At 35.9% G+C, this 12,939-nt stretch overlaps 1 protein-coding gene across 3 annotated transcripts in view; it reads right to left on the bottom strand.

The window, feature by feature from the left end:
• Positions 1–1,347: 1,347 nt before the first annotated feature.
• Positions 1,348–12,939, bottom strand: part of DOK5 (docking protein 5) — a 181,400-nt gene continuing 169,808 nt past the window's right edge. For 2 of the 3 annotated variants that reach the window (XM_001369086.4, XM_007475696.3), the window contains 2 exons: positions 8,086–8,206; positions 1,348–2,083 (listed from right to left, as the gene is read on the bottom strand). In XM_001369086.4, the coding sequence (XP_001369123.1) occupies positions 2,019–2,083; positions 8,086–8,206 (186 nt within the window). In that variant the 3' untranslated portion in view covers positions 1,348–2,018. Of the gene's footprint in view, positions 2,084–8,085; positions 8,207–9,721; positions 12,010–12,939 lie in introns of those variants that run through there. The other variant, XM_007475695.3, reaches the window with a different exon arrangement.

Consider the following 12,939-nt stretch of genomic DNA (forward strand, 5'->3'; position numbering starts at 1 on the left):
TCTTTCTTTCTTTCTTTCTTTCTTTCTTTCTTTCTTTCTTTCTTTCTTCTTTCCTTCCTTCCTTCCTTCCTTCCTTCCTTCCTTCCTTCCTTCCTTCCTTCCTTCCTTCCTTCCTTCCTTCCTTCCTTCCTTCCTTCCTTCCTTCCTTCCTTCCTTTCTTCATTACCTTGGCACTTGAAATGTTTTATCATAAGTGATGTTTCCATGCTAACAAAATGATATGAACAATTCAAATTGCATAATGAAATGTTGATACTGTAAAGATTTTGTTTTTCTTCTAGAACCAAACTCAATCCCCATTTCAAATTCAGAAAATCAGCAATATTCCTTTGCATCAATATTAACTTTAAATCTGCTTCAGCAATTTTTACTTTATTGAATTTGCAATTATTTGTTTAATTTTATTCCTATCATTTAGTCCTCCAATTTAATTCTCTTGACTGCTCATTCCCTGAAAACCAATGATTTCCTCTTTTGGAATACTCTGGGAAGAAAAAAAATTAGATGGAGTTAAGGGAATGGCTAGGGTAAAGCAGGTACTGAAATAAATATTTAAAAAGATAAGTATTATTGCACGACATGAGGTAGGGGTAGAAGTAAGAGTGCGAAAAAGAGTAGGAAGTGAGCAACATTTTGGATCAAAATGATACAGAAGATATTGTTAGTGACAGCAGAAATCCAAAATAATGGTTTGTTTGATACATTGACAAAAATGAACACATTGCAACTAAAACCTTTTGCAATGTAATTTGAATAGAATAGGTCACATATAATTTTCTATTTTGATAGTCGACATTTTGTAATGAGGAAAAAATTATTGGACTCTGACCCAGGAGGTGTTCATTCCAACCTAGGTTTTAACATTTAAAAGCTAACCAGAGTAAATATAATGATATTAACAAGCCACTTAACCTCTAAAGGCCTTATTTTCCTCATCTGTAAAATGGGGAAATGATTATATATACTACAAACCTCACAGGGTCATTGTGAGCAAAATTTATATAATTTAATAAATATGAATGGGTGTATTATTGAATATGAGAAAGCTCTTTGGAGTCTAATGTAGAACACGCCATCTGGAAAATACCCATAGGATTTAGAGTTGAGCCACTTTTTAAAAAAATATTTTGTTTATAGATAAGGAGGCTGAAGCCCAAAGAAAAGCAATTTCTTTCAGATCACCTAGGTAGCAAGTCTTAGAGCTGTGTGCTTCATATCCAAGTCCCTTGTTTGCAGAATCCAATGTATTCTACTAGACAATCTAGCAGAGTTGAGGTTGAGACTAAACGACAACCATCATATACTCTGATGGTGCACTGAATACACATACAAACAAGCATGTTCTGTAATTGAATGCAAGAAGCCATATGGGTGAATACTGATGTTTTATTTTAAAATCTTTTATGAATATGTTCTAAACCAAGTAAAAGCTTTTAAAAAACACAACCCCATAAATGCCACTCAGCAGAGTCCTTGGAAAAAAGTCATTTCAGAACACAGCTTGATCTATGAAGAGCAGGTCAGATAATTGATTTGCCAGGCATTTAATAAAATGTATTTCCCAATAACTAACCTGAACAATAGCTTTAGGAACTGTGGAGCACAACATACAACAAGTAAGAGCCAGGTAATTGTTGGCATGGACCATTGTACAGTTAAAACTGATGAAAGCAAAGTCACAACAATCCACAAAGACAAATTCAGATATTTGTGAAGAACACAGGATCTATCATACAAAACCAGCCAGTGATGTAACTCATTTTCTGTCCAGTTTTAAACTCTGAAGCAAGGATTGGATAGCTACACAGCATATTTCATTTTGGCAAAGGTAAAAATATATATATATATATATATATATATAATGTATATATTGCAGAACTTCTGAATCACAGCAAATTAGCCAGTATTTTATTTTCCTTTCTTGTCCCTGCTCTTTTGTTGCCACACTTTGTTCTTCCTCCAAGTTGGTCCATTGGCTGACAAATCACAAGCATTTCCAAGAACCACCATGGTCTCTATCAGTGTTCTGATCGGTAGGCAGGGAAAGTCTCTGTTCGATGAAGCTTCAGAGTACTTGAACCATCTTGTCCAAAAAGAATTAAGAAATGAGAATTAAGGCTCACATTCAAGTTATAGAATCAGAGAGTTTAGACCATTAGAGATGGATAACTAACATTTATTAAGAACCTACTATGTGTCAGACACTGTGCCAAGCCCATCACATATATTATTTTGTTTTATTCTCAAAACAGTCCTGGGGAGGGGCTGTTATTATTATCCCATTCGATAGATGAAGAAAATGGGGCAGATAGAAGGAAAAGGTTTTTGTTTGTTAATTGCTTGCCCAAAGTCACATAAATAATAAGTGTTTGAATCCAGATTTGAACTCAGGTCTCTCAGACTCCAAGTTCTGGGTTCTCTACATTATACCGCCTAGCTGCCTCAAGAACTAGGGAAGACTTTTGAAAACAGTGTATCACTCATCATGAATCCCAGAGAGGAGAGTGACTTTCTCCAAGCCATGAAGCTTATTAGTAATCAAGTCAAGACTAGAACCCAGATATGGGCATTCATTGTGTTCTATTTTGTTATCCCAGCACAATCTTTTGACAGAAGGAAGGAGATCACAGAAAAAGCCCCTGATCTGAAGTTAGAGGGCTTGGCTTTGGACCCTGTTTCAGTTAACATACAACTTGGACTATAAGGCACTTTTCCCCTTTCAGTTTCACCAACCAAAAAATGAGTTATTTGGAGGAGAAATCCCTTCTTAGTTCTAAACCATATGATGTTAATGCTTCCTGTTTCATCTCATAGTTGTCCATCTTAAAAGTTACATATGGCTATCTAACTATTTCATTTCCTGCATTTACTGGCTATGACTAGAAAATGTCCAAAGATTTCTTCTAGTCAGCTCATCTATCAGGCATGATACAGAAAAGACAGCTGAGATGGATTCTATGGCTTTCTGTCTTCCATGGAAAAAATAAAATAAAAAACAAATTCCTATATAACCAGCAGATGGCTCCCTGAGACTAGAATTACAGTGGAAATAGCCATCCATTTTTACCTTGGAACTTTCCTAAGAGAGTACTGTTAACTAACTTCCTGTATCCTCCCAGTTTTAAGCCAATCAGAAATATATCAGCAAATATCGAATAATAAAGATAAGGGCAATGCAACAAACTTCAGCAGTAAAATCTTTCGAAACTTGTCAGTCTGAATGGTCCTGGGAATCACTATCAATTTGCTTTTCCTTCTTTGGCTGAGCTATGCCTGAGAAGAAGAATTTTTCCTATAAGTTTGGGGGGAAGAACAGAGGACAGAGTAAATGTATCTCGTTCATTGAATGTGCTATCTATAGTGTGTCTCAAAAGTCTTAGTATTAATCATTTGAGCTTTAATAATTTAAAGCTGTTAGAAACATTTTTGGGGTTGAGGAGAGGACTGTCTGTCTGTGTCAGTGAGCCTGTATGTGAGTAATATCCTCAACAGATGAATGTGGAATGAGTTGAGCCTGGGTTCTGTGCTATTATGATGCTTATAGTACTTATTGAGCTGGAAACACTGCCTTACTTACGTACTTTCTACTTAAGTGCTATGTAACCCTGAGCAAGTCGTTTAACTTTTCTGAGTCTCAGTTTCCTCATTTATTAAATAGGAATTATAACAGCATTTACCTCACAGAACTGTTTGAAGACTCAAATAGGATCATGCCAGTAAAATGTTGTGCCAATCAGAAAATGCTAAAAAAATGCTATAAATTATTTGTTGTTGTTGTTTCTTATCCAATCAGAACTTTTAATAAAATACTGACCCTGGGGAAAAAAAGCTGTTAAGTTTTTTGTTTGGTTCATTTTGACTTGTGTATTTTTTTCTATTCTCTCACAATGAATGAATTCAGATTATAAAATCTAAAATCTGGAAAGAGCTTTAAAGTTTGTCTAGGTCAACCTCTTCTTTTATAGACTGGAAAGATGATAGGTAAGCCATTAAGTGGCTTGATTCATTAATTCATTCAATAATTCCATTTCCTAAATTTTAGAATCAAGAGGTTGAACTAAATGAATTCTTCAAGACCTACAATTATATAACTTCATATTAAATACTTAGCACTACATAAAGTACTCTTAGTCAATGTCAATGTATATTAAATGAAGGAATTCTAGTTCAACTTTTCCATGAACACAAAGCTAGTCAATGGCAAAATCTAGATGAGACAAGGGAATATGAATCCCAGAAAAAATAATGGATTCTTTGAACGCAGGTGTTGAAAGATAATACTCTGTTTACTTAACTTCACTGAGTCTGATTTTCTGCCTCTGTAAAATGGAAGACCTTTGATATCCTTTTTAGCTCTAGATCTATGATCCAACCTATTCTGATGAAATAACATAACTTTTGAAATATCCAATTATTAAGCAAGGAGTCACTATTCAGCAAGAAGAATCAAATCTCAAGTAGAAGAAGAGGAATAAAGAAGATTTATCTTCTGGTACTTGACTGGTACCTGAATTCTCATTTAAAAATACTGGGACTGTTGTTGTTTCCATTAGGGCTTAGCAGAAAAATACTCTTTGATAATTAAGGCAGATGGATATTATGTCTCCAAAATAAAAAAAAAAAGTCCACCATTACTAAATTATGAGACTCACTAAAGAACTCCCAAATAGGTAAACATTCTCCAAACAAGCAGTCTGCTATGAGAGTTAGTCACAAGTAATCAACAATCCTTGGAATAATTCCTTTATAATGAGTTGCAGAGAGTACAATGCCTATATTTCTACCAACACCAGCCAACCTCTTTGTATGCTAAAAGTGCACATTGGTCTTCATTCTAAAGAAGGTGGAAGGCCTAAAATATATTTCTATTCTCAACGTTGCAAAAAGCTAATGAAATTTTCCTTGAAAGGATAGAAGAAGAGCTTTAGGAAGTAAATGAAGGAGACAAAAGACTTAGAAGGAGAAAGGGGAGAATACCAGTTGTGTTAGGAAGCAGGACAACTAAAGAATATGATAGAAGGAAGACCGAAAGGATAAAGACCACTGAAGATTTGGAGCTAAATAATAGGTATGATGGGAGAGGTAACCCATCTTAAAGGCAACTTTTTTGTGCTCTGTGGAATAATAATATGATTCACCTGTCTCATTAGGTGAGAGGTCATCCAGTAACAGTCACAGGAAAAATAGAAGAGTGGTGGTAATTGGTGACTACCTGCTGAGGGGAACCAAGGCAGCTATTTGTTGAGCTGACAAATTAAAAGAGAGATTTGCTGTTTTCTCAGGGGATGCATCCAAGACCTGTCAAACCTGACAACCACTACTGCCTCCTGTGATTGATGAAGAGATAAATTATACCATCAGTAGGAACCTTGGTAACACTGCTAAAAATTATGAAGTCCCAGGCATGTAACAAAAGACTATAGGGTCACAGGTGATATTTCCATCAGTACAGTCAACTAAAAGAAGGGACTCTGAAAGAGAAAGACATTTCAAAATGTCTAATATCTAGCTAAAAGGATATTATTAAGAATGAGATTTGTATTTTTGGACCATGGCTTAAAATATAAGAATGATAGACTTTTGCCCAGGGACAGACTGAATCTATCTAATGGAGGTGGGAGTGGGGTTGGTGGGAATAAATGTATACTTTACTAATGTCTTATGAAACTGATCAAGAAAATGGAGAGGGGAAAAGTGCCAAAGTATATCTGCTAAATCAGATCCTGGAGAGAGAGAGAGAGAGAGAGAGAGAGAGAGAGAGAGAGAGAGAGAGAGAGAGAGAGAGAGAGAGAGAGAGAGAGAAAGAGAAAGAGAGAGAGAGAGAGAGAGAGAGAGAGAGAGAGAGAGAGAGAGAGAGAGAGAGAGAGATAACACAGGAAGCCAAAGAATAATTAATTCATAGCTGATCATATGAAAGAAAAAAAATAAAACCCTCAGTTATCTGTATACAATTACACTGGGCATGATAACAAAAGGTGAGCTAGAGATGAAAGAAGGAAAATGTCACTTCTTAGGTAGTATTGAAGCTTATTGGGATAGGACTTATCCTATAACTAAATTGTGAATCTAGAATATTATACATTATTTAAAGTCAATAGAATAGTTAATCATGTTTGTGTGTAAAGCATAAACAATATATGCAATGACTAAAGCAATTTAAATGGAAAGGACCACAGAACAAAACTGAATTTTAGTATAATTATAATGAGCAAGCTTAGTCCAGGAGAAGAAATGAGAAAAAAAATCCTCCATTTTTTGTATAGGCGAGAGACTACGGGTATGGAGCACTGCCTGTACAGCCAGACTTGTCTGATATGTTGGTTACTTTTACTGAATGGATACTTTTTTTCTCTTTGTTAGAAATTCTTTGTCACAAGGGATGGTACTCTGAATAAGAAAGGAGTATTATAGCACTAAAATTCCATATATAAATTTTAGAAAAATTGTGATATGCTAAATAAATGAGATATTAAAAAAGATAATGAAGTAGCATTGTGTATTAAGATATACCTATATGAGGAAGTTCAGGTACTTGAGGGAAGAATAACATGGAGAAAGCACTTAAGAAAAGTTAATAAAGAGTAAAACGGAAATGATGTTGTGGTATGCTATAAAGTCCATGGTCAGAAGGAGGAATCAGATTAATTCAGATCACAAATCTAACATCGAGGAATGAATGATTAGTATTGGGAAGTTTTGACCACCAGACATTTTAAAAAATCTCTCTCACTACTAAAAGCACAGCAGGTGAGAAGTTCTTGACGTGTTTCAAATATGATCTCATTCTGCAAAAGATGGAGGAACTGACAAAGGGCAATTTGGACCTGATTCTCATCAAAAAGGGCAAGTAGTTGCTGAAGTGAGACAATGGGAACTTTGCCTACAACTGACTGCTTCATCTTAGAATTTGTGACAGAAGAGAAATGCCAGATATGTGGAACATTACATATTAGGAAAACAGATTTCAAAAGTTTCATATAAATAATAAATAGCAGGTGAAAATTTGATAGGAGAAACAGTCTAAGAAGGATGACAAAAGCTCTAAAAAATGAAATTCTGAAGATATAAAAATGATGCCTATGATGAAAGAAATGGAGAGCTGTCTAAGGATACTAATGTGGCCTCATAAGGATATCGCTGATGATTTCAGATTTATGAAGGCTTGTACTGGACATGGAAACAAGGCAAAGCAATGGAAGATGGTTAAAATAGAATAATGCAGTCCTATAAGAATCTTGTCTTCAGTGTTAATAGCCAGAATTAACTCAAACTGGCAAGGAAAGGTAATGGTTTTGAGCAAAAGGGGGAGGCTTTGATGAGAGTAAACACTTTGGGGAAAATGTGAAGAACAAAATATGGCTAAGATTACTTCTTAGGGGTAAAGAGGGCAAGAACAGCATGATAACAGAACTATGGGATTGTTCAGTTCATTTTGCATCTGTTTTTTCTAAGGATGATCTCTCAATTAGGAGGAATAAAACAAAAATACAAAATAGAGTTGAAATGCATTATAAGGGCAAATGAGACAAGCATCCAAATGCCTCCTCAGTGCATTAAAATGCCCAGGCTTTAATGTATTTCACATCCTAAACTACTGAAATAAGTGATAGACTGGATTAAGTTTACAGGATCATAGATTTGAGCTGGAAAGGACCTTAACGGTTATCAAAAATAATCCTCTTTTACACATGAAGAAAGAGAGAAACCTACAAGGCTGTGAGTTGCTTGAGGTCACAGGATTTCAAGGTCTTCTGACTCCAAAACATAGTGTCAGAGATCATGAACACAATGTGCAATGGAATTGAAGAACCAATAGTTAAGAGGAGCTGGGTTCCAATCCTGGTTGTCACTAATACTTGTTCCATCATTCAAAGTTTAAACTTCACTAAGAATATATCATGTCAGACTGCCCATGTTTGCTATTTTGACAGGATAATTCTCAGGGTAGCTGGAGTATCCAAGTAGGTTTCAGCAAACTCACAATGAGTCAAGAGAAGATTCCTGGCAACCAAAAAGGTTAATGGCACCCCAGGCTACACTGAGAGGCTTATTACCTGCAGCTGTATTTCCCCTGGTACTGCTTACCTTGTAAGCTGTACAGCTGGCCAGCGCTGTGCTGCCGTGTGATATGCTGCCAGTAGGCACTGCGGGGAAGGGGCACCATGGTGCTTAGTGAGACGGCTCTCTCACTCATCTTCATTTGGAGCTGAGGAGAAAGAAGGTAGGGCATGAATGACAAGGTGGCTGAAAGGCACTCTCTACACAAGTGCAAATCACATCAAAGTAACATCTGGGTCTGTTAAGAGATCTCCAAAGCCTGCTAACATGCAAACTGATTGGTAAGTCTGTACTCTAGTCTTGCCCAAATTATTATTATTAAAGCTTTAAATTTTAAGTATTTGGGTAAAGAATCAGTGACCATTTAGCATTCAAGTTTCGAGAAGAACAGGTCATGCCAGAATGAACATATTTGCTTTTTTGATGGGTTAACTCCCATTTTACAGATGAGGAAATTAAGCCCAGAGATATTAAGTGACTTGTTGTATGGTTGGACAAGAGTGTCTTTAAAATTCTTTCCTGCTGTAAATACTAATATTCTATGAGATCAATAACTACAAAACGTAGCTGGGTCTTTGCCTCAGTACAGAAAATTAAGAGAGCCTAAATATCATATTCAGTGGGTACTTTATCCACTGATATCTGCAGACCTTTTCTACAAAATCATCCGCCTCATTATGAACATGGTCCTAGTAGATTAGAAAGATAGACTAAGAAGTAGCCAGGTACAGAAAAGGCTTGGTGTGCAACTTTGAACCTAGAGAAGCCATGCTCATGTCCCACCTTCAAGGCTTATATCCTCTGTGTCCTTGGAACTATGAACTCGTTAAAGAAATCTCCCCAGCATGTGGTTAGTTTAGTGTTAAGGCTGACTTCCCTTTCCCTTGATCCTTCTGAAGGCACCAGCCTCCAAGGAGGCCCCTCATCTTATAAATGGAAGCTGAACTCTGGAGTAGATCTTTTCCCTTTTCCCTCATTCTTAATTTCTTTCTTCTATTAAATAAAATAAACCACCATAAATAAATAAACCACCATAAAATTAAAAAAAAAAAGAAATCTCCCCAGGTCTCATCTTTAGAATCAGGGGGTGGAATTAAATGGCCTTGGAAGTCTCTTTCAATTCTAGATCTTTGATCCTAAAACCCTATTCTTTCCATCCTGTCTCTCTATACCTGTTACTCACTTATTGCCCTGCTCACCCTATGACCTATAACCCTCCCTCCTTTTCCTACATATATTTGCCTCTAGGACTAGATATGCTTTAAGGTATTAGAAACCTTTGGGATTTTCAGGGTGTTGTTACTCTCTCCCCATTCCTGATGAAATATGCATGGAGGTCCTCAATCCACTTCCCTAAGGTAAAAATATTTGCTCATTATGACTCTATATCCTATAAGGTGAGGATACACCATTAGTGTATTTAGAGAGAAACATAATGCAAGGTAAAATATGAAAGATGCACAAGATAAAGTGCTATAACATTGATCATTATTTTAGCTTTTGGATTTAGGGGCACAAAGCTAAAGCATATGAAATAACCAGAAAGCAATCAGTGATATCACAGAATCACTGTTGAGTGGTGTAGCCATATTGTGGAGTAGGCACTGGGGGGGGGGGAGGAAAAAACCCGGGGAGGCAGCCTAAACTTTTGCAGAAGGGTTCCTGGAAGATTCCTAGCCCTTCACCAGTCTACACCTTAAAGGAAAAGCATGGCTTTGGATAAATGACCAGAAGAAGGGAGGAGATTATATGCAGAAAAGATAGGAGGTACGGCTTCTGAAGGTGAGGTTTAGCACAGAGGTGGAAGGAAACTCAGTCCATGTCCTTGCCTTTAAGGCCATTGTAATAGTTTCTATTCTTCTTATGTTAGCACATACTAAATTGAAAACAGTTATGATGAAAAGCCCTAATTAATAATCATTCTGACTAACTAGAAACATTCCAAATATTATAATCTTTTCAAGAGCAAATTCAAAATTCATCATAGGCTCATGATTCTGATCCACTTATTCTGGAAAGAATCTTTAAGGAACAGTTTAAAATAATCTTAGTTTGGTACTGAATTATCTAATAAGTATATTAGGCAGATGACAAAGAGTCCCCAAGAATACCAGAATTGAAGTGCTTAAGAAATGGAACTCAAATTGTCTTCTATTCATGGAAGTCTTGTTTTTTTTTTATATGGCTTACAAATTATTTGTTTGCATGTTAGCCATGTTCCTTGCTCTCTCTGCCTTCTACCCCTTGGCCATAACCTTGGAGTCCCTGGGCTTCAGGCAATGACATTTATAAATTCTATGCCTAATGAAAATGTTCCCTGGCCTCTGTAATATCCCTAGCTACCATGGTGTTGAGTCACATAAATCTCTATGCCTTGATTGCCTTTGGCACAGTCACAGAGTTTTAGATTTGACAAGGCTTTAGTGACCGTCTAGTCCAACACAAACGACTAAAAGAAATTCTACTACAATATTCTCAACTGCTCCTACCCAGTATTTTTATGAAGATGTTCAGGAAGGGAGAATCCACTATATCTTGAGGTGACATACTTTGGAAGAACTGCATTTGAAGGAAGTTGTTTTGTTTTTCCCCTAAAGTCAAGACAAAATTTGCCTCTCTGAAACTTCCACCTGTTGCTCCTAGCTTTGCACTCAGATTCTCTCCTCTAACCTGTACCATCCAATGGGAGGAAGGGAGAGAAGGAAATAAGTATTTAAAGGGCCTACTATGTACCAGACACTTTGTTGTGGGAATGTTATGTACTTTATGAATTTTATTTTATTTCACCTTCACAACAACCCTGAGTGGTAGTTCTTTTATGATCCCCATTTAACTGTTGAGGCAGAAAGCAGTAAAATGACTTTTGCAGGACCACACAATTAAGTGTTTTTTGGATTTGAACTCATGCCTTCCTGACTTCAAGCCCAGTGCTTTATCCAATGTGTTACCTAGATGACACTAATAGTACATGTTATATTTTATTTGATAATGTAGACTATTATTCACCTAATGATTTACTATTATTTTGCATATTTATGGGAGCACAATATTTTGTTTGCTTTCTATAAAAATTATTTCATAATTGTCAACTTTCCTCAATTTCCTTTGATTTTATATGTATTGTAGTTTCACACAATGTATTTCAATGAATCAGTCGTTTAATGGTGCAATTAATTCCAGCAACTGGTATAGATTATAAGCCATCCATGCTTTCTCATACTGTGTTATCCATGACCACATTCATCCTATCGAAATGTTCTAACTGTGACATTGAATTTCTTTCCTTGACTATTTTAGCATTTCTTAGATGTTAGTTCAACCTGTGGTCTCTGTATCTGCTACCTCTTTGTCTTACTACATGGTAAGGTCACCTCTCTTTTCAGGCATATGTATTATACATGACATCTTTTGCACCACTTTTCCTTTACAAGTGATCATTAGTAATACATCACAGCCTGCTGACAGCCATCATGAATCTTTATGTTGCCCTTTGGGCCAATTGCAATTTAGATTCTTCAGAGACCATAGTTAGTATCCCAGGATTTGTAGTGACCAGAAATACCAGGAGAATATTAGTATCAAAGAAAACATGGGATTTATTTATGGAAAATGGTTAAACAAATGGTGGTATATGAACAAAATGCCATAGAATTACACCAAAACATGATGAGGATGAGAAATCAAAAATAACATGAACAAACAAATGATCTGATGCAGAGTAAAGGATCAGAATCAAGAGAGCAAAATATATAATGACTGCAATAATGTAAACAAAAATCAGATTAAATGCAATAATCAGCCTTGATCCCAGAAGACAGATGATGAAACACTGTTTTCCCTTCCCAGCAGAGAGGTGGAAGATTATGTATGCAGAATGTTACACCTATTATCACTCTTGGTTGTTTTATCTGTTTCTTCTTCTTGATGTTGTTTTTGCACAACTGCTTTTCTCTGTCAAAAAAGAAGGTTCATTAGGGAAGGAGAGAAGTATACCAGCATAAAACGATAATCCAAAATTCCCAAAGCATCAATAAGATTATAAATACATACATATATATGTCTATGTATAAGTATATATGTAGGTAGGTACATATGCATATATAATATATCAAATATCAAATGTCTATATACATAAATATACACAGATACATACATAACAAATAGCTTGAGCACAATGAAGACAAGATTTCAAGTATGATCGAACACTCTCACCACCTATGTATTAGTCTATCTGGTCTCAGCTCACTATCTATCTGTGGTGCCTTCCTAGGATACTGATGTACTAACTCATTGGAATGCCAATGCAACTCTTCCAACTGTATGACGAGTTTGGAAAATATGCATTTTTCATGCATTTAATTTCCCATCTGTGGATTAGTGTAATCTCTTTTGCATCACACTGAGGAAGCCTAACAGTGTTCTGGGTCTCAAAGGAATTGGCACAATGCCACCCCTGAACACAGTTTCTGAAGAACCTCCCCAGATATATGGGAAATACTTCGTTCATTTGGACATTACAGAAGATATCATCTACGATTGGGATCATAGTAATTTTGGTGAATGTATCCCCTGAATTCATACTGAGTTTAATAGTGAGAGGATTATCAAACAAATTTATTTTATTGTTGAATCTAAGGTTTTCCCTCTGATTTTAACATGTAGCTGGCAGACACAGGGAAAAGAATTTTGCTTTTTTCCCCTTTATACTACATAAACACAAATTGATAATTATACTATATATACACACATATATATATTAAAAACAACAAACAGGGTAGTTTTAATAGTTTATAATCCCAATGCTTATTATTTGACTATGGAGATATGGTCTCTTATAGACAATAGTAAGCAAAAGCCTGCCAATTCCTTTTTCACATTTGT

The sequence above is a fragment of the Monodelphis domestica genome, chromosome 1 (assembly GCF_027887165.1).
Source record: "Monodelphis domestica isolate mMonDom1 chromosome 1, mMonDom1.pri, whole genome shotgun sequence".
In the NCBI taxonomy this organism is placed as follows: Eukaryota; Metazoa; Chordata; class Mammalia; order Didelphimorphia; family Didelphidae; genus Monodelphis; species Monodelphis domestica.